Source organism: Myotis yumanensis, unplaced genomic scaffold, assembly GCF_028538775.1.
Source record: "Myotis yumanensis isolate MYYU_CA2020_CCGP unplaced genomic scaffold, mMyoYum1.0.hap1 SCAF_3, whole genome shotgun sequence".
NCBI classification, from domain to species: Eukaryota; Metazoa; Chordata; class Mammalia; order Chiroptera; family Vespertilionidae; genus Myotis; species Myotis yumanensis.
The window spans coordinates 109,281,362-109,308,660 of NW_027223754.1; the positions used below are offsets into that span (position 1 = coordinate 109,281,362).

Sequence of the window (27,299 nt, forward strand, 5' to 3'; positions counted from 1 at the left end):
TTCCTTTCTCTGAAATCAATAAAATTAAATAAATAAATAAAATTAATTAAATCCTGGCACCTTCCATTTTGTTTACTTAGTTTACATACAATCTAAGTGGTACATCTATCTTTTGTTGTTTTTGCCCATAGGGCAAACCTAGTAATCCAGTGTGAAAACTGGTGGAATTTAGCTAAACAGTTTGCAACCCGAAGCCCTCCTCTGAATTTTCTGTCCAGTCCGGTGCAGAGGACGCTGATGAAGGCCCTTGTCCTGGGAGGTTTTGCACAGATGGACACAGAAACCAAACAACAATATTGGACTGAGGTAACAGTTCCCCTGACACTGATAGCACCCTCTGGTGGAACTTTGTTGTTTTATCTATGTATTGCCATAAAATAGTCACTGGAGATAGAAACATTGGTCATTGCTTTTCTGTTATTTTTCCCTTCTAATGTATGGGTTGAAGCTTATTATTTTGTAAATGTCATCTTATGATTTATTTGTATCTGCTTGTGATGATATTGAATGTTAATTATCACTATTCTGCAAGTGTTCTGCAGTTTAGGTATATTTTTCTCCCCAACTCAAATGAGAATCTGAAGTGGTATATTAATTATTCACTAAGAATCAGTGAAATGTTCTTTTGTCTTCAACAAGGAGATACAAATTAACCATTGTATTAGTTTGTTAAGGCTGCAATAACAGAGTAACACAAACTTAGCGGCTTAAACAGAAATTCATTATTTCACTGCTCTGAAGGCAGGAAGTCTGAGATCAGGTGTCCAAGGGTTGGTTACATCTGAGGCTGTGAGGGATCATGTGGTCCAGGCCTCTCTTAACTTCTGGAGCTTTGCTGGCAATCTTCAGCATTCCTTGTCTTGTTGACACACCACTCCTACCTCTGTCTTCATCTTCACATGAAAATTTCCATGTTTTGTGTGCCTGTGTTCAAATCTCCCCTTTTTATAAGGACACCAGTCATACTGGATTAGGGAGTCTTTCCTAATGACCTGATCTTAATTTAACTAATTGTATCTGAAAACAGCCCTATTTCCACATAAGGCCATGTTCTGAGTTTCTCGGGGTTCGGACTTCAACATAACAATTTTGCGGGGACATAATTCAACTCATAACAACCACCATGGACATTGCCTCACATAATAAGCTTTAAATTGGGAACCAAGACTTACCATTGTATGTAGGTTACCGACCTATAGTCCTTGAGACTAGAAGGGGCAGACATTAGGGCGTTGTCACTTCAGAACCAGAAAAACCAGGCTGACCATGTATTTTAGTTGAAATAATTGTGTTATTATATGTACAGGTTTAAATAGAATTAAGATATTACCTTCATGAATATGTCTATTGACTCTTATACTCAGGGCATAACTGAGTATCCGTAGTTATGTCCTATACTATGAGGAGTTGAAAAGGGAAAAACCAGGCAGGTCCTTGTATTGGGCTTGACCCTGTAGAACAGAGGTTGGAAAACTGTAGCACACAGACCAAATTTAGTGTGCTGTCTATTCCTATAAAGTTTTATTGAAACACAGTTACTCTTAGTTGTTTACATGTTGTCCATGGCTATGTCTGAATGACAGCATAGTTGTAACGGAGTAGTTGGGACAGAGGTGGCATATCCTGCCCAGTCTAAAATATTTACCCTCTCGCCCTTTATACAGGGTGGGGCAAAAGTAGGTTTATAGTTGTTCATATGGAAAATAATATAACAATTAATACATAAATTATTATAAATAAATAAAAAATTTTAAGAATAAACTCTGTTTTGTGTACTCAAACTGGAAAACTACTTTTGCCTATCCCTGTAGAACACAGTGTCAGTCCCTACTTTGAGGTTTAATGTTTTATTGGAAAGAGATGAGGATAGTGGCTGAATTTTGTGGATGGCATTGAAGTTGTGTCCTGTGAGTTACGGGATTTCCTTCTCTCTCCCTCTCTCTCCCTCTCTCTTTCTTTCTTTCTTAAAGCTAAATTACTTAAGGAAGTGAGATGATAGCATGCACTTACATTTTTCCATGAATTATAATTTTTGCTGGATTGAGATTTAATTGACATACATCACTATATAAGTTTAAGGTGTACAGCATAATGGTTTGACTTACATATAATGTGAAATAAGTTCAGTTATCATCCATCATCTCATATCTCATATAGATATAAGAAAAACCAAAAAAGAAAAATTTCCTTGTGAAGACGCTTAGGATTTACTCTCTTAACAGCTTTCCTATGTGTCATACAGTGTTAGCCATAATCATCAAGTTGTATATCACAGCGGTCGCCAACAGGTGGTCCTCGAGGTCCAAAAGGTTGGCGACTGCTGGTATATCACATCCCTAGTGCTTATATTTATTTTATAACTGAGAGTTTGTACCTTTTGACCACTTGTCTTCAAATCCCCCTCCCTCCACCCCTACTGTTGGAAATAATAAAAGTTTTTCTGTGAGTTTGGTGCTTTTGTTTTTTTTTGTGTGTGTGTGTTTTTAAATAGATTCCACATATAATTTAAATCATACATTGTTTGTCTTTCTCTGTCTGACTTATTTCCCATGGTATAATGCCCTCAAGGTCCATCCATGTTGCCCTAACCGGTTTGGCTCAGTGGATAGAGCGTCGGCCTGCGGACTGAAAGGTCCCAGGTTCGATTCCGGTCAAGGGCATGTACCTTGGTTGCGGGCACATCCCCAGTAGGAGGTGTGCAGGAGGCAGCTGATCAATGTTTCTAACTCTATCCCTCTCTCTTTCTCTCTGTAAAAAATCAATAAAATTTTTTTTTTTTAAATGTCCATCCATGTTGTCTCAATAGAGGATATTTTTGCGTGTGTTTTTTTATGGCTGAATAGTATTCCATGATGTATATACACCACAGCTTTCTTTATCCATCATCCATCAATGGACATTTAAAGTTAGACTGTTTCCATGTCTTGGCTATTGTATATAATGCTGCTATGGACATGTGGGTGCAGATACCTTTTCTAATTAGTGTTTTCATTTCCTCTGAATATGTACCCAGAAGTGGAATTGCTGTGTCATGTGGTAGTTCTATTTTTAATTTTTTGAGAAACCTCCATATTATTTTCCATAGTGGCTGCACCAGTTTACAAACCTACCAACATTGCAGGAGGGTTCCCTTTTCTCCACATCCTCACCAGTACAGACAATCTTCGGGTTACGTCGGACTCGACGTATGTCGTTTCGTGGTTACATCATCATCTCCCATTTATTTATAAAAAAAAAGTTCCATCATTTCGACGTATGTACATATGTACTTTATGTTTATTTATTTACCACAAGTAAAGGTCAGGAAGTGTTATCTTTCTTTAAACTTTTTTTACTGTTTCACTTCATTCCTGCTGTGTATGTGCTCCATGTGAGTGACGTAGGTGCATATGTAGGTGGGTTCCAACTTACGGCGAAAATTGAGTTACGACGTGCCGTAGGAACGGATCTCCGACGTAACCCGAGGACCTTCTGTATTTATCTCTTGTCTTTTTGATAACAGCTATTCTAACAGGCATGAGGTAATGTCTACTTGGTACAGAAGTTTTGATGACCCTCAAAATGGGGAATATAACATGTGGTTCAGAATTCTTTGTTTTCTGTGCTTTTTCTACCTCCAGCAGTTAAAAATGTTTTGGAAAGTGACTGTTTTTCTTAGTTGAGGAAATAAAGATGAAGAAAAAAATAAGGTATGTGAATTAGCCTTTTAGAAAATCCATGCTTTGTTTTTATAGGTTCTTCAGCCATTGCAGCAGCGATTCTTAAGGGTGATAAATCAGGAAAACTTTCAGCAGATGTGCCAGCAAGAGGAGGTCAAGCAGGAAATCACTGCCACGCTAGAGGCCCTGTGTGGCATTGCCGAGGCTACCCAGATTGACAACGTCGCGATCCTTTTTAATTTCTTAATGGACTTCCTTACCAATTGCATTGGATTGATGGAAGTTTACAAAAATACCCCCGAGACTGTCAATCTCATAATAGAAGTTTTTGTTGAAGTTGCACATAAACAGATATGTTATCTTGGAGAGGTGAGTGCTTTCAAAGTTTATTCCTTCAGGATTAAAACTCCTTTAAAGCTATAACAAAATAATAGGTACTTGCCTTCAAATTTAATGCATATTATCTGAAATGTTTTTATGCCTCCAGAAGGTTTTTCAAAATACTGTTTTCAAAAGAAATTAGAATTCAGAGTAAGGCATGTTGAATGAATATAAATTCTTGCCCTAAGCACATGTTAATAATTAGTAATTTCTTTGGGCTAATATGCTATTAGATCAAATCATTCAAATGAGGAATATTTGATAAAACAAATGAATTATGGTAGAGAACTTTGACCAATTTCTCTATGGTAGAACACTAAGGCCTAAAAATATTTTTTAAGGGTTTTCTTTTTTTTCTTTTCTTTTTCTTTTTTTTTTCTTTTTTTTATTGATTTCGGAGAGGAAGGGAGAGGGAGAGAGAGATAGAAACGTCAACTATGAAAGAGAATCAGTGATCAGCTGCCTCCTGCACACCACCCACTGGGGATCGAGCCCACAACCCGGGAATGTGCCCTGACCAGGAATCGAACTGTGACCTGGTTCATAGGTCAATGCTCAACCACTGAGCCACGCTGGCAGGGCAGGCCTAAAAATTTTAATGGCAGTTTGTATAATCTGTTTTGTAAATCAGATAAGTGTTTCGACATACTAAATTATTTTATATTTATTAAGCAAAGATGTATTTTTGTTCCATCAAATTGTTTAGAAAGCTCTTTAAAAACAGCCTTAAACATATATTTGTACTTGTTAGCAGCAGATTAGCTTAAATCTTATCCAAATCATTTAATATGGGCTCCTGACTTGTATTTTTTTTTTTAATTAGATCAAAGGAACCTACTTGAAAGTGAGGTTATATTTAAAATATTAAAAATGTAGTCACAGTTAAATTATTGAGAGGGCATGACAGTGCCATTCTCATGTTTAAGACCACTGTTTGGTACTCTGTGTTTTTGCAAGTTATACAGTTTTAAATCTTAAAATCAATGAAGAAGTTGAATAGCAGCAATAAAGTAGTTCTGTTGCCAAAGTCTTATCTCTAGTCAAGTGAATAAAAAAAATGGATATTATATTTTATTGCTGGAAAACTGCTAATATTTTAAACATGACTAATTAGTGTGTAATTTTTCATTTTTATTAATTTTTTAATGTAGTTTAAAACAAGCATTTGAGATCATTGGGATTTAGAGTAAATGTATTAGATTATATTTTTAAATTTAATATTTATATTTTTTTTTGGTAGCCTAATTTCTGCATGCTTTCTTACAGTCCAAAGCGATGAACTTATATGAAGCCTGCCTCACTTTGTTGCAAGTATATTCTAAGAATAATTTGGGGCGGCAGAGAGTGGATGTCACAGCGGAGGAGGAACAATATCAGGACCTACTTCTTATTATGGAACTTCTTACAAACCTTCTGTCAAAAGAGTTCATAGACTTCAGTGATACAGGTAGGGTGTGAACTTTGTTATTATTGTTTTTTTTGTTGTTGTTAAAGGATATTTTCGTTAAGTAAAATCTTATGAGGAAGTTCAGTTTTCGGAATAGATGAAAATGTCATCTCTGGTCACTAAAGTGAGGGCGGAACCCCCGGTCTTCCCTGCTTGGCTTTCCTCTTGTAAGAAGAATAGTAAAATCTTTCACCTGTTAGGTTCTTACCAAATGCCAGGTATTATTCCTATCAAAATGGCGTGAAGTAGGTACCACTGTTACACTCATTTTATAGATGAGAAACAGGTGCAGGAAACACTTGCCCACAGATCTGGAGCAGTAAATTGCAGGACTAGATCACATCCTGGCACCAGACTTCAGAGTTATGCTTTAGTGACTGGTCCCTCCATGTCCTGAGGTGGCTGCCCTGGAAAGCCTTCCAGAGTGAGGCTTGGGAATCCGTGTTGGGGTGGGAAATGCTGACCTCGAGCTCACAGGCCACCCTTGGGAGAGTAACAGTGGCTCACGGACAGCAGAACCCTGGGGAAGTCAGTCATCCTTCCACTAACTTTCTTAACTTTTCAGTGGGTGTGTTTTAGAGTGTAGAGTGTTCATGGATGAGCTCAGAAGTCTCTGGTCCTGAGCTTGGTGCCTGGTAGCCTGGAGTTATTGTAGGTGAGAACTTCACCAGTAATTGAAACCTTATGTATTTGTAGAGTATTCTCTTACCTCCCTCCTACCTCACGGCTCACCTTCCCTTAACACAAAAGAAATCTTGCTTTTTAAGAGAAAAACAAATCCTGTTGAGCATCTCCTTTTAAGTTCTGCAGATATTTATTGTTGTGGACACTTCTTCCTTATAAGATTCTCTTTTTGAGCTGGGTGCTATAACTTTCCACTTTCCTTATTATGCCCTATTCTTGAGCTTGTTCTTTCTCTGTTTCCTTTTTCACTGGATAATTCTTTTCGGTGTCTGTGTATTCATGAGCCCCCAAGTGAAACCGTTTTCAAGGCCCTGTCCCACATCCCCTCAGTGCTTCCTTCCTATACCAAAGCTGAAATGGCCACTCTGCCAGGTGCCAGGCCCACCTCTCACACGAGTGTTATTCCCATGCTTTCTGATTTCTTTAGGTCAGTCTTTAATTCAGGAGTTCTCAACCTTTTCTAGGTTGTGAGCCTTTAAATCCTGAATTAGTTACTGAGCCTTTTCCTTGAAAAGTTAGTTTTATACCAACCTGCAGTTCCACACACTGTATCTGTTGATTGATGGGCTCTTGGTAACTTTTCTGTAGACTTTCCAGGACGTAAGCACCCTGTCAGAGCTCAGTACCCTGAGTAATTTGACTAAAAAATCAGAGCTGATACTGAAAGGGAGGGAGAGCTGTTAAAAGCATTTAGAGCAGTGGTTCTCAACCTTGGCTGCACATTAGAATCACCTGGGAATCTTTTTAAAATCCTGACTTCTGGGTCTCATCCTCCGGAAATTCTGTTTCTTTGTTATGGGGTGAGGCCACAACACTAGTAACAAAGAAACAATTTCTGGAGGATGAGGCCCAGAAATCAGGATTTAAAAAAAAATTCCCAGGTGATTCTAATGTGCAGCCAAAGTTGAGAACCACTGCATTAGAGGGAAAAGCCCCTGCAGTCTCCCAGGTTTATGATACAAGTTGTACTTCATCTTGCTGTTCTACAACAAATGAGAGAGCAAACACTACAGTTAAACAGAAGAGAGGAAGTTTTCAAAATAAAAGAGCAAAAACATTCAAGTTATAATTAAACATTAAGCAAAGAAATTGAGGTTAAAATGCTCAGGATTGAAAGTACAAAGTAAGGGGGGAAAGAATAAAATAAAGGTAAATAGGATTGAAGTTCAGATGATAGAAAAATGAAGACAGTTAAAACAGAAAAATGATAAACAGCATTAACTATTTAAATAGATGGTAAAAAGGAAGATAATATTTTTAAGTCATTATTTTTTTAAATAAAGCTAATAGGTGAGATAAAAACAAAATATTTTAAGAATTATGAAATGGAATTAACATGCTGGATGGCCTATTAAATGCATAACTAGCAATGTGTCTTTGTTCTCCATTTTTGAATCCTTAGCAGAGCTCGTGGCTGGAGAGCTGTGCCCATCAAGCCCCAGGTCACAGCCTCCACGTAGAGAGCCTGTTTTGTTAGGGAAGCCTGCGGGCAGTGCCAGAACAGCCTCACAGCCCAGACAGGCCTCAGGTTTGTATGCCTTGCTTTGGAAGATGGGATTCTTCCAAATGGAACTGAGACCCCTATGGAGAAGTTCAGAATTAGGCGGTTTTGAAGTAGAATTTTTTATTTACCCCATTTTATCTTTTTCCCCCTTGTTCTAAAGTAGTATGCTCTTAATAGAAAAATTTTAAAGTACAGAGGCAGAAAAACCACCCGTACTTTGACATAATCCAGAGTAAACTGGTAATTTCCCATTTGCTTCTTTTGCACAATTTTCTTTGCAGTTGTATAATTTTATAGTCTGCCTTTTAAAAAATATATATACTTTTTATTGATTTCAAAGAGGAAGGGAGAGGAAAAGAGAGATAGAAACATCAATGATGAGAGAGAATCATTGATTGGCTGCCTCCTGCACGCCCCACACTGGGGATGGAGCTCACAACCTAGGCATGTACCCTGACTGGGAATCGAACTGTGACCTCCTGGGTTCATGGCTCGATATTCAACCACTGAACCACACTGGCTGGGCATTATATTCTGCCTTTTTTATTAATGTACTAGGGGCCCGGTGCATGAAATTCGTGCACGGGGCGGGGGGGTGTCCCTCAGCCCAGCCTGCCCCCTCTCACATACTGGGAGCCCTCAGGGGATGTCCTAGTGATGGCTTAGGCCCGCTCCCTGCTCCCCTTGGGGATAGGGCCTAAGCTGCAGTCTGGCCTCCCTTTGTGGGAGGTGACCGGGCTGATCAGGGGAAGGCACCAGCCCTATCACCCCGCTGCTGCAGCCACTGCCAGTCACCGCAGCCAGCAAGGTTTTTTCATCAACACGGACTCCAGTCCCTTCACCATGAAAAAATGACAACTTTCTTTAGGCATTTTCAAGATGTGTCTTTCATATAATAATAATTTCTTTATTATTATTTTTTTTGTCCTCACCTGAGGATATGTTTCCATTGATTTTTAGAGAATGTGGAAGAGAAAGGGAAAGACAGAGAGAAACATCAAAGTGAGAGGAACACTTTGATTGGTTGCCTCCTGCATGAGCCCTGACCTGGGCCCTGGCCAGGGAGGAGCCTGCAACCTAGGTACATGCCCTTAGTCAGCATTGAACCCAGACCCTGCCATCGGCAGGCCAAGGCATTATCTATCCACTGAGCCAAACTGGCTAGGGCAAGATAAGACATTTCTTAGCCCTCCAGCAGCGGACCTTTGTTTTTTTCGCCAGGAGTGTGGTGAAAAACCCTAGATCACCTTTTTGGATTCTTATTACCCAAGTTACTAAGAATATTACCAGTGGCATACAGAGAGCTTAACCAATGAGCGGTCAGAAAAGGTGTTTCCTCTGTAGTTCACACCAATCCCCGGCTTGCCCCCACCCCCCCGCCCCAGGCCTGACGCCTCTGGCCCAGGAGTCAGGCCTCTCGCCAAGGCCTCAGGCCTGGGCAGGGGACCCCTAACTCCCCACCCCCCACCCGCCCCCCCCCTCCGATCACCGGCTCCACCCTCAGCCAGAGGCATCGACCCCCATCACCCTCCGATCGCTGGATCGGCCCCTTGCCCAGGCCTGACGCCTCCGCCAGAGGTGTCAGGCCTGGGCAGGGGACCCCCATCGCCCCCGGATCACCGGCTTCTGGGGGGCTTCTGGGGCCGGCCTGCAGCCTGGGATGGCGGCTCGCACTGGCGGCTGTGCTGTCCTGCCCTGCCTGCAGTATGCAAATTAGCCGCCATCTTTGTTGGCGGTTAATTTGCATATTGTGCTGATTAGCCTATGGGAGGTGTAGCAAAGGTACGGTCAAGTACCATGTTTGTCTATTATTAGATAGGATTATTGGCCCTTTTCTCTTTATTAAAATTTTTTTATGACTTTTTGATGGCTGAATGGTTTTCCACATTTGGGAATTTAATCAATTTCACTGATATTGGACTTCTGAAATATTTATGATTTTACTGTTATAAATAGAGATATAGTAATCATTTCTGTGGACAAATCTCTGTCTGAATTTCTGATTATATCTTTTAGTATATACAGTGCTCAAAAGGTTTTTACTATATAGCTCTTAAGGGTAACTATCACACTATGTCCTGACCAGCATGTACATATTATCCTTTAAAAGTCATCTTGAGCCCTTGCCAGTTTATCTCAGTGGATAGAGTATCGGCTTACGGGCTAAAAGGTCCTGGGTTTGATTCTGGCAAAGGGCACATACCTTGGTTGCAGGTTCCCTGGCCCTGGTTAGGGTACGTGCTGGAGGCAACTAATCAATGTATCTCTCTCACATTGATGTTTCTCTCTGTTTCTCCCTTTCTCTTGCACTCTCTCTAAAAATCAATGGAAAAATATCCTCAGGTGAGGATTAACAACAACAAAAAAAGTCATCTTGAATTTAATGAATCAGAAATAGTAACTTTAGTCCTGGCCAGTTGTTCAGTTGTTAGAGCATCAGCCTTTGGATCGAAGGGTCGAGGGTTTAATTCCCTGTCAAGGGCACATACTTTGGTTGTAGGTTCAATCCCCGGTCCTGGTTGGGGCGTGTGCAGGAGGCAACCAGTTGATGTGTCTCTCATACTGATGTTTCTCTCTCTCTCTTTCTCCCCTCTTCTCCTCCCCCCCTCCCACACTCTCTCTGGAGATCAATGGAGAAAATATCCTTGGGTGAAGGATTTTTTTTAAAAAAATTGCATTGCTTGATTCGAATGAACTGTTTTTCATTGGATTGGTGGTTTCGTTAGATGTTTGTTTATGGACTTTGCTTGCTTATCTGTTTAGGTCTTATGATTCCTATTAATTTATAGGCATGGATTAAGGATAATAAACACTTCATCTTGGTAGCTCTTTTTTTTAAAAAAAATGACTTTCTCTTTTATATAACATGTTAATTTCCATATTTTCCCCCATTCCTTTTCAGCTAAAAAAAATTCCACACATGTAAGAGATAAAATAGATATTATTGTGGAAATTAATTAATTCATAGTGCGACTAGTGTGTCAGTAGAGTAGATTTACTTTTCACAACATTGATTTAGCTTTAGTTTTCTCTTATTATTTTAAATATATTTTTTATTGATTTCAGAGAGGAAGGAAGAAGGAGAGAGCGATAGAAACATCAGTGATGAGAGAGAATCATTGATCGGCTCCCTCCTTGAACACCCCATACTGGGGATTGAGTCCGCAACCGGGTCTGTGCCCTGATCTGGAATCAAACTTTGACCTCCTGGTTCATAGGTCGACATTCAACCACTGAGCCATGCTGGCCTGGCAGTTTTCTTTTATTATTGAAGAGTAATATTTGATGTAAACACAGAATACCATCTATATAGAGTACTCTGAGACCCTAAAAAGTGAAATACAGAAAGGTGACGCAGGCAAGCTTACCAGGTGTCCTATTATCCAGTCAGATTTATTGTGGCTTAGGATTCAAATCTGTTTTTCTTTCTCAAGGGTAGAATATATCCAACTTTGCAAATTTGTTGATGTTATGGCTATAAGACTGCGTGGTTTCTGTTTATAGATGAAGTGTTTAGGGGACATGAGCCGGGGCAAGCAGCAAGCAGGTCTGTGTCAGCAGCGGATGTTGTTTTATATGGAGTCAACCTAATTCTGCCCTTGATGTCACAAGATCTTTTGAAGGTAATTGAAGAAAAGAAAGTGAATGTGAACATTAAAATGTGTGTGCTCTAAGTTTCAAGATATTTTAGACAAGAATGTGCCTCTGATTTAACTATGGGATATGAATACCTGTTTGTCTGATAAGTACACATGGAAATAAAACATTTGAGTTACTGTTAGTGTCATTAACACTCATGTTTACAGCTCAGAACACAGGCCCTCACTCCTGCCCCAGAGTCCTGCATTCAAAATAGGTTACTACAGAAAAAATGGGGCTTTTAGAAACTGCATTTTAATGTTAGCAGTTTTGATTCCCTCATCATTTGTCATTAAGCAATTAAAGTTATGTTAGATGTTCAGGTGTACACATTCTTCTGGTACTTGTTGAACATTATTCTCAGGTTGAGGGATTAAACAGTGGAAGGAATTTATAAGTCCCTCCATGTAGAAATAGGATGGTAAGAAACCAAGACTCATACAGTTTTTAATTTTGTACCTTCGGACTGTGCGGTACCTTGGTTTTACCACTCAGTATTGGGTGTGATGGTAATGAGGCTGCCTTTCTTACCCCTCTTTTCATGAGATGTCATAGGAGTCTGAAGCTGAGGACAAGGACATGAATGGAGAGGAAGAGGGAGGTGTGTTCGCCTGTGTACATGTGCACAGACAGTGGGGGTGAGAGGGGGGGAGGGAAGAGTACGAGTGTCAGAATGAGAAGGCCATAGATTTCCAGACCATTGCTTCCTATTCTGTCTCTCTCTCTCTTTTTAAAAATATGTTTTAGCTGATTTCAGAGAGGAAGAAAGAGGGAGAGAGTTAGAAACATCAATGATGAGAGAGAATCATTGATTGGCTGCCCCCCATTGAGTACTGAGCCTGCAACCCGAGCATGTGCCCTGACCGGCAATCAAACCGTGATCTCCTGGTTTATAGGTCGATGTTCAACCACTGAGCCACACCGACCAGGCATCTTGTATGTGTTTTTTAAAAAATCATTATGCACTAGCCAGGTTGGTTAGAGAGTAGTCCCGATATGCCAAGGTTTCGGGTTCAGTCCCGGTCAGGGCACATAGAAGAATCAACCAGTGAATGCATCAATAAGTAGAATAAAAAGTCAATGTTTGTCTCTCTCCCTCTTTCCCTCCTCCCTCTCCTTTCTTTTCTTGTTCTAAAAATAATTTTAAAAATCATTATACTTAGAAGCTTGCCTGTTACTGTTACTGTTTTGTATTAAAGAAAATAAAATTAGATAACATTAAGTATCTAAATATTTAATTTTTCTTTTTCAGTTTCCAACACTTTGTAATCAGTACTACAAATTAATTACATTTATTTGTGAGATTTTTCCTGAAAAAATACCACAGCTTCCTGAAGACCTTTTTAAAAGTCTGATGTGCTCTCTAGAACTGGGAATGACTTCGTATCCTTTAAATAGGCATTGTTACCACTTATCACGTGGGGAAAAGATCTTACCTGAAGTTTTAAAACTTTTTATTTTGTATTTCAATTTTATTTCTTTAAAAAGCCACCATCTCTATAACTGCCCTAATTCTGTGTTTATTTTGTTGTTGTTAGTTTATCACATTCTTTTTCTCCTTTCACAGATTCCAGGGACATTTGGCCCCTGCTTCCCAAATAATTTCACATACTGTTGCTGGGTGTCTGATCTTAGTTACCCAATGGTAGAAAATAGCAAGGCTTTTATCAATGTGTGCCTCATAATCAGAAACATGCTGGAAGTCTCCAGTTGCAGACCCCAAACACGTGTGGATCACCTCAAAACCTTGGGAGTCTTTTTCCACTTAGCTCTGTAAAGGCATATTGTTCGAGCTCTAGCTTACCTGCATTCATTTCTAGAAATGCACTCCATGTGATAATAGCTGTAATTTTTGGTCTTGAATATATCAAGTTTGTCTCCTTGCATTTGCTCTTTGACCTTCATGATCAGAATGAGCTCGGAGGTTTGCCAGCTGTGCCTGGAGGCCCTGACACCATTGGCTGAACAGTGTGCAAAAGCTCAAGATACAGACTCACCACTGTTTCTAGCGACACGGCACTTTCTGAAGGTAAGGTGCTTGGATAGCAGGTTGTGAGGTCACCTGCTTTGATAAGGACTGTCAGTACACATAAATCTTCCAAATCAGGAAATGCTTACTTTCTTTAATAGTCACTTTCTATTCACTGTGTTTTCTGGAGATCCACTTTCTGGACATGTAACTCTCCACTTCTACTTTGTATTCTTAAAAACCGATGTAAATATAATGGGTAGTGGGATAATTTAATTATTATACCACAGGTAGTCACATCCATATCTTATTCTTGGACTTTTAAAAAAAAACATTTTCTTTAATTTTCAGATATATTTAATGAACACATACCGCCCTCTCTTTCTATTTTGGAGCAGGGAGGAGCTGGAGGACTATGTGATTTTTGTGTTGTGTGTCTTTATTTAGCGGTTTCCTTGTGCACTTTCAGCTGGTTTTTGATATGCTGGTTCTGCAGAAGCACAACACTGAGATGACGACAGCAGCCGGTGAGGCGTTCTACACGTTGGTGTGCCTGCACCAGGTACGGGCCGCAGCTCCTTGGGGCACTGGTCTGTTAGAAGGAGATGATTCAGATCCACGGTGGGTGTTAACCCTCCAGATCTTAGGGGATCTCTGGCTCAGAGCTGCAGTTCTGTTGCAGTGTAGTCCTGTTTCTTAACCTCATTAGCTCTGGCTTTTTTTTAACTGGAAAAGCTGTTTGTCAGTTAATAAGCATTTATTATCCCTTCTGCACTGTTATGACCCGTCCTTTGCCCTAAAGCTTATCTTTACACGATTGTTAGGAACCAGGAATCAGATATGAGAGGATAATGGATATGTGCTTCTGTCCTTGAGGAACTCAGTTTTGTAAGAAAAACAAGATGAATGAGACGGGGTACCCAGAAGAGACTGCCTTCAGAGAGCCGGGCAACAACAGTATTTATTCCATACTACAATATGGAAAATGTTCTTCCCTTACCTTCACCTCCCTTGCCCTCCCTTCCTTCTTCTTTGAGACTTTAAAGACTGAAGCAGTCACTGATGTGGGGCCAGTATAACAGAAGAGGAAAAGTTATGCTGGCTCACCCATCTCCCGTCCCTATTGTACATGCCCATCAAGTGTATGTGAAGAATCAGTTTCCCAAAACGTATCCCCCCCCATTCCTCACACATGTCCCAGCATGACCAAGTGATGAGAGAGAGAGAGAGAAAGAGAAACATCAGTGATGAGAGAGAATCATTGATCAGCTGCCTCCTGCACACCCCGCACTGGGGATCAAGCCCGCAACCTGGGCATGTGCCCTGACCAGGAATCGAACTGTGACTTTCTGGTTCATAGGTCAATGCTCAACCACTGACCCAAACCAGCAGGTCACTAAGACTTTTTCAAAAAGTGTAGAGGCCACCCTGGTTGGTGTGGCTCAGTTGGTTGAGCATTGTCCCATGCACTGAAAGGTTGCTGGTTCAATTCCCGGTCAGGGAACATGGGTGATATTTCGCTTTCACATCGATGCTTCTCTCTCCCTCTCCCTTCCTCTCTAAAATCAATAAAAAATCTTTTTTTAAAAAAAGTGTAGAGGCCATAGCATCTGCTATGACTGACCCTTGGGGCTTCATTTATTTTCTCTTTTAGAAAGATAGGATTTCAAAGCGATTGTCAAAGTACTTAAAGGCCGCCTTTAGGCAGGCTTCTGTACTGTTTGTGCAGGTATTCAGAAGTTCACTTCCTGAGATGATGCCCATCCCAGTAAGGGGCCTTTTTGACATTTGATTTCCTGTTCTTACTAGGAAAATACATAAGTCATTATATTCTGGTTGCCTTTTTTTGCTGTTGTTAATCTTCACCTGAGAATATTTTTCCATTGATTTAGAGATTGGAAGGTAAGGGGAGTGAGAGAGAGACACATTGATGTGAGAGAGACTCATCGATCTGTTGCCTCCTGCATGCGCCCCGATCGGGGCCAGGTATCAAGCCTGCAACTGAGGTAAGTGCCCTTGACCGGAATCAAACCTTCAGTTCAAAGGCCAACACTCTATCCACTGAGCCAAACTGGCCAGGGCTCTGGTTGCCTTTTTAAAAACATATTCATACAGCCCTAACCGGTTTGGCTCAGTGGGTAGAGCGTCGGCCTGCGGACTGAAGGGTCCCGTGTTCAGTTCCAGTCAAGGGCATGTACCTTGGTTGCGGGCACATCCCCAGTAGGGGGTGTGCAGGAGGCAGCTGATCGATGTTTCTAACTCTCTATCCCTCTCCCTTCCTCTCTGTAAAAAATCAATAAAATATATTTTTAAAAAAACACAAAAACATATTCATACATGTAGAACAGAGAACAGGAGCTTGGGATTGGTGAGGATGATGTCCTACTGTTTTGGCCCAGTGACACAGCCAGTACACATTAGCAGGGACATGGTTTGAGTTTATTCTTGTTCCCCTGTGAACAGGCCTGTCCCTTGGAGGGGGCAGTGAAGGCAGCCATTCTGGCTCCATGCCTGGGTGTGGTAGGGTGCTGTCCCCTGCTCTTCTTTTCCAATTGTAACTAACATGGTTTTGCCATTTTGGTCCATCATAATATGCCAAGAAGCTAATGAAAAATAGTGGCAGACCAGCTTTCTTCAAGAAAGCTTATTGCAGTGGCCGGGTGGCTCAGTTGGTTGGAGCATCATCCTGTACACCAGAAAGGTTTCGGGTTTAATTCGTGGTCAGGGCATATACCCATGTTTTGGGTTCGATCCCTGGTCGGGTCGCAGAAAGGAGGCAACCAGTCGATGTTTCTCTCTCACATTGATGTTTTTCTCTCTCTCTTTTTCTCCCTTCCTCTCTCTGAAAACATATCCTCGGTGAGGATTTTAAAAAGAGAGAGTTTATTTTAGAAAGCTGCCCTGCTTTCATTTCCTTTAATGCCTCACCCACACACCTCTGTGTAAGGCAGTGGTTCTCAACCTTCCTAATGCCGTGACCCTTTAATACAGTTCCTCATGTTGTGGTGACCCCCAACAATAAAATTATTTTTGTTGCTACTTCATAACTGTAATTTTGCTACTGTTATGGATCATAATGTAAATATCTGATATGCAGGATATATTTTCATTGTTACAAATTGAACACAATTAAAGCATAGTGATTAACCACAAAAACAATATGTAATTATATATGTGTTTTCCGATGGTCTTATGCGACCCCTGTGAAAGGGTCGTTCGACCCCCAAAGGGGTAGCGAACCGCTGGTATAAGGCTATATTATGAAGGGCACTAACAATATAAAAGATACACACATCATATCCCTGTATTTGTTAAGCTCCTCCTGTCCTTTTTTCCGGAGCCGCTGAGCCACAACGCTGGTTTGAGCTGCATGTGCACAGTCATTCAGATTTTCTACTTCCACTTTGAGAAAGGACCGAAATACCCTTCTCCCACTCTGCCACCTCTCACCTGCATTTGTGTGACCCGCTCTCTGTAGAACTGCGTGGACATAGTGTCTGTAGAAACCTCTTGGAAAATGTCCAAAGGTTGCAGACTTAGGTTATATATAAAATGCAAAACAAACATGAATAATGTGCTTTGAAAACACAAAGAGGCAACACAACGAAATTGGTAATACATTGCTTCTGGAGCCAAACAGCCTGGATTCTTGCTCAGAGGCAGTATGATTTTGGATGTATTAGTTAATCTCACTGTTATATAAACTTCCTATAAAACAGGAATATAAACAGTACTTGCCTCGTAGGGTTGTTATAGTAGGTGAATTAGCAATGGCAAAGGCTGGGATGGAACCTAGATTATGTGCTAACTGAAGAAGAGCTGGCAGACCCTGCCTCTTAGAATCCCACCATCCAGTAACTGATATGACCTACTTGTCTGGTGATTGAGGAAGATGTGTTTTTATATGCACTTTATCTCTTCAATAGGCCGAGTACTCTGAATTGGTTGAAACATTGCTGTCAAGTCAACAAGACCCAGTTATTTACCAGAGATTAGCAGATGCCTTCAACAAACTCACTGCAAGCAGCACCCCTCCTACGCTGGATCGGAAACAAAAGATGGCTTTTCTAAAGAGTTTGGAAGAATTTATGGCAAATGTTGGTGGTCTCCTTTGTGTAAAATAAAGAACAAAACTCTATGCTTAATTTAGATCCTTTCTGCAAAGTGCACTGAATTGCTAAAAGTTGACTTGAGTCTTGTCCTGTCCTTCAGTTTCTTGGCCATTGGGGTTTTGGAGAGCTTGACATGTAATGAATGCAGTTGAGACAGGAGAGCTCAGCCTCAAATCAGCGTCTGCTAGTAGGTGTTACCACAGTCGGTCATAAGTATTCTGTAGGTTTTGAATGGTGATTTAACATTTTCAAAAGGAAATATATACGTGCAAACAGATAAGGGCACCATGAAATCATGTTCAGTGCCTTTTCCCTCTTTGTCAACCATTAGGTGACTAGCCAAAGTTTAAAATTTTCGTTGTGAAATATTAGGTGGCTGTGTTCGGTGATGTTTCTCAAACGTCCGTGGACCATCTGCAGCGCTGGGGAACTGGACCCAACTGAAGGCCATCATTGTCAGAATTCCTGTTTGTGGGCTCTGGGTTTTTTCATTTAATAAACTCCTCCCCTCTGTCACCCCAAAAGTCTTGAATCAATGTGAAAATTCTGAATAGGTTTTGTGCTGTGGTGCTTTTCTTCCTGTGATTCAGTTTGAGTCTGGCAGGAGGGGAAGGCACTGCCGGCCGGTGCTCACTGGCCTGTAACGGGCTGGTGAGCAGGTTTTGTGGAGTACAGGCCTCCAGTCACACTCTGACACCTGAACTTGAGGAAAATGCATGTATATTTTTGTTCCATAAAATGAACTTTAGGAACTGTAGCCATTCCATTGCCTTAATTTTAAGAAAAAAGGACGAAAAACCCAACAGACTTATTTTAGTAAGAAATGCAGTTTTGATGCTTTGGAGTTGGTTAGGATGTTAGCTACTCTGAACTTGGTGCCCTTTTGGTGGTGTATTCATGTGGGTTTGTGAGTGAAACAAAGGCTCATCCATATGTAGTCTAACTCTTCGAGTATGTTTCTGTCCAGCTTTATATCCATTGCTACAGTATTCTTAGGATGGGAGGGACTGATTCCTGCAGATTTTAGACATTGGGGCATTAGGAGAAATAATTATGCTGGAATGGGTATTTTCTCATTTCATAGGAGTCTTGTAAATTTAAGAGAAAATTTTGTATTGCTGCCATACTTCCCTTAAATTATGGAAACCACAGGCATATGAAACTGCCCACTACCTTGTCCTAGTCACAGGGCACAGGGACATTGCTTCAAAGGGTGGGTGTCCTGCTATGCTCTTGACACCTCTGTGCTAAATTGTCCATGGAATGTGGTGGGATTGCATTGAGCACATGCACCTTCACAGTGATGCTTTGTGAAACTGTGTAGATGCTATTAACAGTTAACAGTTACCAAAACAGGAACATCTAAGTTATATCCAGCTTGGCATGCTACCTGAGACATGCACCAATACAGAGCCATGAGCCAGAACTTCAAGGACCATTTCTCTTAGTTGTCACCATCTAGTAACAGTGGAGGGGAAGCAAAGCATCTTAAAAACAGCTAGGAAAAAATTATGTCACTGTTTATAAAATATGCATATTGTATTTTTTAAAATACTTTGAACCATGTGTTCATTTTTAGATTTCTTCTTTATTTCCCCTTAATGAACATGAAGTCATCTGCACCAGGAACCACTGTTTTGCATTGTTCTTGATGTGTGGTCTCCCAGCTCCGCACACCTGCTCAGTGGCTGTATGCCTTGCCTGTCTGTGTGTGATGAGTGTAGTCCTTTTGCCAGAGGGTACTGGGACAGGCAACTGACTAGATAGGTCCACTGGCTTTGACAAAACTATAATCAAGTTTTTAAAAATAAAGATGAAAAAAAATAAAGGTGAGTAGAAAAGGGATGCCTTGGGAAATAAAAAGGCATCTGTATTTAATAACTATTATCTAGATGGAAATGTATGTGCTTAATTATCCTAGATGCTGTCAATAATATTGCAGTGTAATTAGACGACTTTTAAGGAAAACAATATGTACTTGGGATTGGACCAAATAAGCCTTAAGATATCACCAGAATGTGATTAGTGGCAAACAGGAAAAAAGAGACACCATTTTTTAGGTAATGGGGATGCCACTTAACTGCAATAGCTGGACACTTTTCCGGTGTTTGTGTATGTGTTTTTCTGATTGGTATTTGCTTAATTTGGGTCGTTGTCTTTTTTTAACTTTATTTTTATTGTTGTCACTATTACAGATGTCCCCATTCAACCCCCTCCTTTGCACACCTCTACCCAGCCCCTGTGCCCCCTTTCCTCTGATTATCACACCGTTGTCTATGTTAATGGGTTATGCATATATGTTTTTTGGCTAATCCCTTTACCTTCTTTCATCCAGTCCTCCCATTCTCCCTCCCCTCTGAGAGCTGTCAGTCTGTTCCATATATCTATGTCTCTGGTTCTATTTTGTTTATCAGTTTATTTTGTTCATTGGGTTCCACATATAAGTGAGATCATATGGTACTTGTCTTTCTCTGACCAGCATATTTCACTTAGCATATTAACCTCCAGATCCATCCATGTTGTCTCAAAAGGTCACATTTTCTTCTTTTTTTAAGCCTTCTTTATGGCTATGTAGTATTCTATTGTGTAAATGTACCAATTCTTTTTCAGATGTTTATATATACATATTTTAGTTTGAGTATTCTTTTTGTTTTGTCTTTAGCTATGCTTATTGACTTTTCATTTTTGGAGGTTTTGTTTTAATGCTCTTTGCCCTGTGGGGGTCAAGAACACTGACTTAATTTTAGTAAATTAATTTTTATTATTAAAACTGACTGTTGTCCAATACGAACATTATTTGTGCTCCCTTTTTTATATATGTTAAAGGGACATTGTCAAATATTTATTTAGAATTTTGTCTTATATGAAATTTCTGGTCATATATAGTAACCTTTAATGTCTAGTTTTCAGTTCATTCTTTATTTGATTTTATTTTCCTGGGCCAATTTGTTTCCCAGGGCACAATCTCTATGGACTTGTACTTTCACAATTGGTATTCGTGTAACAGCACTTGTCACTATACTCTTGTAGCTCTGTTAAAAGGATTGCTTGTTAGTTAGTTTGTTTGTTTTATGGTTTTTCTGGAACAGTACTTCAGTGTCCTCTTCACAGTTATTTGGGTCTTTATTACTTGCTGTCTCTTAATCTGTTGGAAGACAATGGCATGTTAACAACACTGCATTGAGTTTTGTCTGGTAGAAAGTGACATTTTATGTAAAAAAAACAACACACCTTTGCAATCTTTTTCAAACTAATTTTAAGAACTTAGTCTTACTTCATTGTAAGCCATTATTACATTATTCTGTTAAAATGAGATGGTTACTACTCTTTTTCACAATTTTCATTTCAAAACTGAGCATCTCTCTATTATACCTTCCCCTAGTAACACTCCTTACTATCCTTTTTTGTTGCTGTTAATCTTCACCGAAGGATATTTTTTCATTGCTTTTTTAGAGAGTGGAAGAGTGGGAGCAGGGGAGAGAAACATCGATGTGAGAGAGACACACTGATTGGTTGCCTCCCACATGTGCTCCTACCGTGGTGGGGATTGAACCTGCAGCCCAGGCACATGCCCTTGACCCTGAATCCAACTGAGACCCTTAGGGGGTCAGGCTGATGCTTTGACCACTGAGCCACACCAGACAGGGCTCTCCTTACTATCTTTGACCTTTCTCTTTTACAAAAAAATAACCAGTCTATATTTGTAATGTTACATTTCCCATTTCTGTTAATACTTGTATGAACCCCTCAAGTATTGAAGAGAACTAGCTGTTGATTTCAAGTCTGAGTATCCTAGTAGACCATGTCAATTGAACCCTTAAAATACTATTTTTTCTATTACAGTTTTACTTGTTTCTGTTTGCCACCTCTGTCTTTAGAGGTGGTTGTCATTAGACCTTACTAAGTTAGCTGTCTCTGATGGATAGTTGTCGTTATTGGTTCCTGAATGAAATATTAACTATTTAGGCAGCAAGAACCTCAATACTTCTTAGGGTTTTTTTCTTAACTAGAGAATAAGGAATTGATTTGGATATGAGTTTTTAATATAACTTCCTATAAATTCTTCTAAAAAACAACAGAGCTGATTTGAGGATATAATGTTTTAAATTATTCTAAAATATAAGTGGATATCCTCTGACTTGGTAATAACTATGTTCTGAAAACACTGATTTTCTAAAATAAAAAAAGTCCAAATTAGGTTTATTTTCTGAGCTCAAATTGATATGAAGTGCTGTGATTCAAGTTGAACTTTAAACAGTTTAATTTACATGTAGTTCTGATCGATTATATTGGAGACTCATGACATATTTAGCCAAAGAATATATTTGGTTCAGGTAAAGACACAAAGTTAATAATGAGCATCCATTCTGCTCTAGAAGACTGGTGGAGTGATCTGTTTCTGACCTTTAGCTCCCTATCTAAGTCTGAAGACTGAGCTACATGCACACGTGTTTGTCCGCCTCACCTCCTGGGGTTTGCTCTTCACCTATTCCTAGGCCTTCCTAGCAGTGGAGAGGTTTTCTCATTTTCAGTCTATACGCTTAGGTCTCAGCTATTAGGAGCTGTCAGGTATGTACTATTAGCTAACTTTATTAGCCTGAAATTAAATACTGCACCTGTACTATGTATCTAACATGGACCTGACCTCAAGAGTTCTGAGCCTAGGCTTCATGGTGTGTCATCTACCACATAAAATTATGACAGATTGCAAATATTGGTGTTGCGATTCGGCTCTCTGAACAAAGAGTCTCCATGCAGTGAGTGTGTGGTTTAATCGTCACAAAGTGTTAGCATTGCTACCATTCAGCATGTGTAAAATTTTTTAAATTTATAAATATTAAACATTTAAACTTATGCTAAGACTTTTCAGTTTTTTTCGAGAGACCCAGGGACAAGTATATGGCTTAAATATTTGCTTCTATTAACATTACTAATGAAGGTATAAGGTATAAAGTTGCATTTCATTTTTTCAAAAGATGCTATAATACGATTTTAGGAAATAAATCAGGGCTATGTATTGAGCCAGTTAAAGGCTGAATATCAAATTGATAAAATTTTATTTGTATTTTTAAATCTATAAATGGGAGTTATGTGTCTTTTAACTAAATATTTTTATTACATTTTTGTTTTGACTGTGTGTGATTTGTTCGTGGGTATTTAGACTTTTATGAAACTGATTGAAATGGTGCTTTCATTTACCATCATAGAATGACTGACACTGGGGGCATTATACAGTCATAATTTAAAATAAAAAAAATGATATATCTGTATAGATAAGATTTGTATTACCTTCTGTGAGAACACCCAGTCCTGATAGAATATTTGGAAAGAAAACGTTTTGTTTACATTCTATAATATTCAATGTATTTATTTTTATTTCAGCTTAGTCTTAGAAACAATGTCAGAGTTATCAATTAAGTCATTGGAGTTGGGGCGTATTTGCAGTAAATATTTTAAGTGGTTTGGGTCATTCTTTTTATGGCCTTTCAGGGAAAGTGGAAAATTGCCATTCTGCTGTGTCAGACAGACTTTCACTCTTTGCCTAATCTTAAACCTTGTAAATATATGCACTGAAAAGTTAATTTAAAAAAAAAAATCCTCACCCCAGGATATTTTTTTCTATTGACTTTCAGACAGAGTGAAGGGAGGTAGAAGGAAAGAGGGGGGAGAGAGGAGAGGGAGAGAAACATTGGTGTGTGTGTGTGTGTGTGAGAGAGAGAGAGAGAGAGAGAGAGAGAGAGAAGGAGAGAGAGAAGGAGAGAGACATAGACATTGATTGGTTGTCTACCATAAGCACTCTGAGTAGGGCAGGGATCAAACCTGCAACCAAGGTACTTGTCCTATGACCAGGAACCAAACCCAAGACCCTTCATTCAGTCTGTGGGCTGATATTCTAACCACTGAGCCAAATAGGGTGAAAAGTTAATTTTTTTAAAAAGAAAATGTGTTTTGAAAATATATTTATTTTAAACTTGATTTTGCTTTGAATATTAATTGATTCATAATGCTATTTCTTAGGTTGTATTGAGATTTGATTTTACTCCAAGAGTGGATATAGAAAATTTAGGTTTAAGAGGACTAAGCAGAGTTATATTGAATTTTCGTTTTCCCTCTTTAATTATTAAGGGCAGGACCTGGAACACAGGCTAATAGTCACCTGGTATTTGAGAGCCATAGATGATCTTAAAGGTCCCAAATATAAAAATTTGGTATTGTCTTTTAAAAGACATCTTTAAAGTAATTGTGCTCTCTAAAAATACAGTTGGTTTATATTGACTGGCTTACAAATGATGCCTTGGTGTGTTGATTATGCATCATTTGTTTATTTTGTAAATATTGGATCTTAGATTGGGTCACTGTAAATTCTTTGTAATCTCAAATGTTTGTTCAGTTTTACTTTCTTTTAAAACTAAGTGGAAGTAAAGGGCGTATTTGAAATTTACGAGAAAACCTGCTGGGACATTCCATACAGCCTTAATGACAATGTACTGTCTAACTTCTAGCACATAAATCATTTCCCTATTGAATTCTTTTCATGTAAGTTATTCTCCCAAAGGAAAAATTTTAAACACGCTGATAAAACATAATAGTAGATACTCAATAAATCTTGTTATATTTAAAAATTCTTTCTAAGAACACAGTTTGTTCCATTAGATAAGTGTGTCTTTACACAGTTTAATAACTGATAGTCATTAATTTTTAAATACTGTGATGTCTTCACATACAATATGACTGTATAGCCCCTGCCACAGCCACTATGGTGGTATTTTGAGAGAGTTCACTGTATTTTCTTTTTTAAACAAGAAAATTGATCTACTTAAGGGTATTTCTGCTAAATACGCTCATATCAATCCTACAACAACTACAAAAACCCTAACAGTGATTTCCAAAGGCAGTTTCATGTATCACTGTAAGTCAAATAAATTGGAGAAGTAAAACAAGTTTATATCTTGTGTGAAGTTAAGAGCTTTACTACACTGCCCTAGAAAGTCTCAATCAGATTTCCTCAGTTTATGTCTTCTCCAAACATCAATGGGTCTAGAATATGGGAACACCCTTTGCAACTTAGGTTAATTTGAGTAATTTGGTGACAAAGCACTTGAAGAATGGAAGAAAAACACATGAATCTGTCCTTGTAATTATAGGTAATTAGTACTTTTTAAAATTAAATTGATTGGAGTGACATTGGTCAACATGAACATACAGGTTTCAGGTGTGGGTTTCAGTTTTTTAAAAATGAAAATTGAGTCTGGCTTCATCTTAGATCTTTACAGAGTAACCTTCATTTCTTTTATGCACCTTTTCTGAAAAGTAGCATGATGGACAGAAATCACTCATAAATACACAAACAGAATAACTCCTGAATCAAAACAGATTTGAAAGCATCTTTTCAAGTCCAGTTTAACTTAAGCGATTTTCCCTTTACTTCAATGAGAATCAAATTGCCTTTGATATTTTAAATTTTTTATGATTTGCAAGAACCATTAAATTACAGTGCAAATGTTTCACCAGGAAAATTCATCTTCATGTGTTACTGTGAACAGGCTGGCTAAGTAATCAGCACTGGTGGTGGAGGTATAATTGAACTTCTTGACTTCCTGGTCACTTTAATGATAAAAAGCATCATAATACACACTACATGAAGGTAACTATTGCATCTCATATGCTATGAAAACAATTGAAACTTAAAAGTTTAAAATCTATTTCAAACCAAAAGTTGCTTTAACATGGTTTTTAAATTATAGGCCAAGACAGTCTCCAATGTATGGAACGCTACACCTCTGTTAAAAAAAATATACTGCCATAAAGTTGGTTCTTGTTTCTTGGTTCATGTTATTGATTTTTGGTTTTCTATGTATTTTCTTTCCTGCTCTTTTGCTAAGTTACACCTGATTTTGAAATACTTGGTGTAATTGACTTGTCATCGCTTAAAAGCCATCGAAGTCAAAAGTAGAGCATGGAGCCCTAGCTGGTTTGGCTCAGTGGATAGAGCGTCAGCCTGTGGACTGAAGCGTCCCAGGTTTGATTCTGGCCAAGGGCACATGCCTGGGTTGTGGACTCGATGCCCAGTAGGAGGTGTGCAGGAGGCAGCCGATCAAGGATTCATCATTGATGTTTCTATCCATTCCTCTCTGAAGTCAATAAAAAATATATATTTTTTTTAAAAAGTAAAGCATGGGTTGCCATAGACCAGGAAATGGTATTTATAATTGAAATTATGGTACTTCCCAAGTTGTAAACCGGTTTTATATACTATTATTATTTGACAGCTGAGTCTTTTATTTATATCCTCAACTTATGCCAGAAACGACTTAAGGTGATTCTGCAGAATATATAAAACAGCACGATAATAAAGTTGGTTAAAAAAAAATGAAGGAAAAGTAGGTAGGAACATAATACAGGTTGAATGCCTTCTTGAATGGAAAATAAGTACATATATCACTTATGATTTGATGCTGCCAGGTTTAACAGTACTTTGCTGGAGGTTTTTATACTGAAGGAATGCCCTCAATAAGGAAGGTTCTGGGAAGTTCACGGCAAGTCTCCCACATATGGAATTATTTCCATAGAGAAATGTTACTTCCTGATAGATTACTCGCCAAATCAGTAGCTAACCTTATTTCAGTGTGAAAACAGCTTCTATCTCGTTTGGTCACTGGACGTTGCTTTCGCTGTCACCCCCAGTGGAAAATGCGCATGGCTGGACCCAGTAACCACGTTGAGTTTGGGAAGGAAATTGATTACAGTGGAGACTCTAAAAAAGTTTTTCTAATCCTATCAACATTATAAGGCCTCTCACGTCTTGATTTTTCTATTAGAAGATTGAGTAGACAGACCAACGAAGCCCTCCCTGATAGATGTTTGTGAAATGTACATCTCCCCAAGAACAAATAGGTTCCCTGTATTTCGCTTGAAAAACCTTAAGTTTTCATTGGATTGCCACCTCTCATGGAAAGAACAGAGCGCCGCCAGAGTCAGCGCCTGCGCACTGCTAGCGCCGGAACTGACGCGCTCCGTTGGGCCAGGGGGTGTGCGCAGGCGCGAGCGCCGCTCGGCAGGCCCCGCCCACTCCTCCTCCCACCGCCTCTGGGTTACTGTGCGCGCGTGGCGGTGAGTGGACTCGAGTGCCTGTGGGGTTGGCTGTTCTTCTCCCGGTTTCTGGGTGCGGTTTGGCGGCTGGGCAGTTAGTGGACGGCGACCTGCGAAGTCTGTGCCGTAGAGGGTTGTGCGGCCAGAGGGTCACGGGAGGCGCCGGGAGGCGTGGGGAAGTTGCGCAGCGATGACGGGAGGTCGGTAGACTCCGTGGACAGGACAGGACTGGACGTTCATGATCATATCTCACAGGACACAAGGTGTACCTACATCTTAGTTTAAAATACGTGAGTACAGCTTTAGGCGGTGGGTAAATCCCGTAAGGAAGACGGGAAGGAAGTGAACAGCGGGTACTTCGTTGGGCTAGTTGGAGGAGGGTTCTCCATAGGTGACCAGAAATCTGGGGAAGAATCCGAGTTAGTGCTCTTTCCTCTGCACCCACCGCCTTCCCAGAGTCATTTGCAGAGAAGGTGATGATTTTTGTTGTTAATCCTCACCAGAGGATATTTTTTCCATTGATTTTAGAGAGTGGAAGGGAGGGAGGGAGGAAAGAGAAAGATTGAGAGAAAGAAACATTGATGTGAGAGAGACACATCCATTGATTGCCTACTTCAGGGCGGACACAACCTGCAACCCAGGTACCTGCCCTTGATCTGAGATTGAACCCGCGACCCTTTGGTCTGTGGTGACGCTCTAACCAATGAACCAAACCGGCCAGGGTGGGAGCCTGTACAGTTATGCAGTGGGGGATGGGAGAGTAGGCCTTGCTTTAAGCAAAGATCATATATGAAAATTGAAGAATTTTACACAT

General features: G+C 39.7%; 2 protein-coding genes across 5 annotated transcripts in view; both read left to right on the plus strand.

The window, feature by feature from the left end:
* XPO4 (exportin 4) overlaps positions 1 to 22,515 on the plus strand; it is a 143,856-nt gene extending 121,341 nt beyond the window's left edge. For 2 of the 3 annotated variants that reach the window (XM_070409326.1, XM_070409327.1), the window contains exons 16-23: positions 132 to 306; positions 3,735 to 4,028; positions 5,307 to 5,487; positions 11,180 to 11,298; positions 12,567 to 12,697; positions 13,226 to 13,343; positions 13,753 to 13,845; positions 17,210 to 22,515. In XM_070409326.1, coding sequence (XP_070265427.1) covers positions 132 to 306; positions 3,735 to 4,028; positions 5,307 to 5,487; positions 11,180 to 11,298; positions 12,567 to 12,697; positions 13,226 to 13,343; positions 13,753 to 13,845; positions 17,210 to 17,407 — 1,309 coding nt within the window. In that variant the 3' untranslated portion in view covers positions 17,408 to 22,515. Of the gene's footprint in view, positions 1 to 131; positions 307 to 3,734; positions 4,029 to 5,306; positions 5,488 to 11,179; positions 11,299 to 12,566; positions 12,698 to 13,225; positions 13,344 to 13,730; positions 13,846 to 17,209 lie in introns of those variants that run through there. The other variant, XM_070409328.1, reaches the window with a different exon arrangement.
* Positions 22,516 to 26,450: 3,935 nt separating this feature from the next.
* The window catches only part of EEF1AKMT1 (EEF1A lysine methyltransferase 1), a 44,645-nt gene continuing 43,796 nt past the window's right edge, over positions 26,451 to 27,299 (plus strand). Inside the window, exon 1 of one of the 2 annotated variants that reach the window (XM_070409329.1) lies at positions 26,451 to 26,506. The gene's annotated coding sequence lies outside the window, so the exon portion shown is untranslated. Of the gene's footprint in view, positions 26,507 to 26,590; positions 26,776 to 27,299 lie in introns of those variants that run through there. The other variant, XM_070409331.1, reaches the window with a different exon arrangement.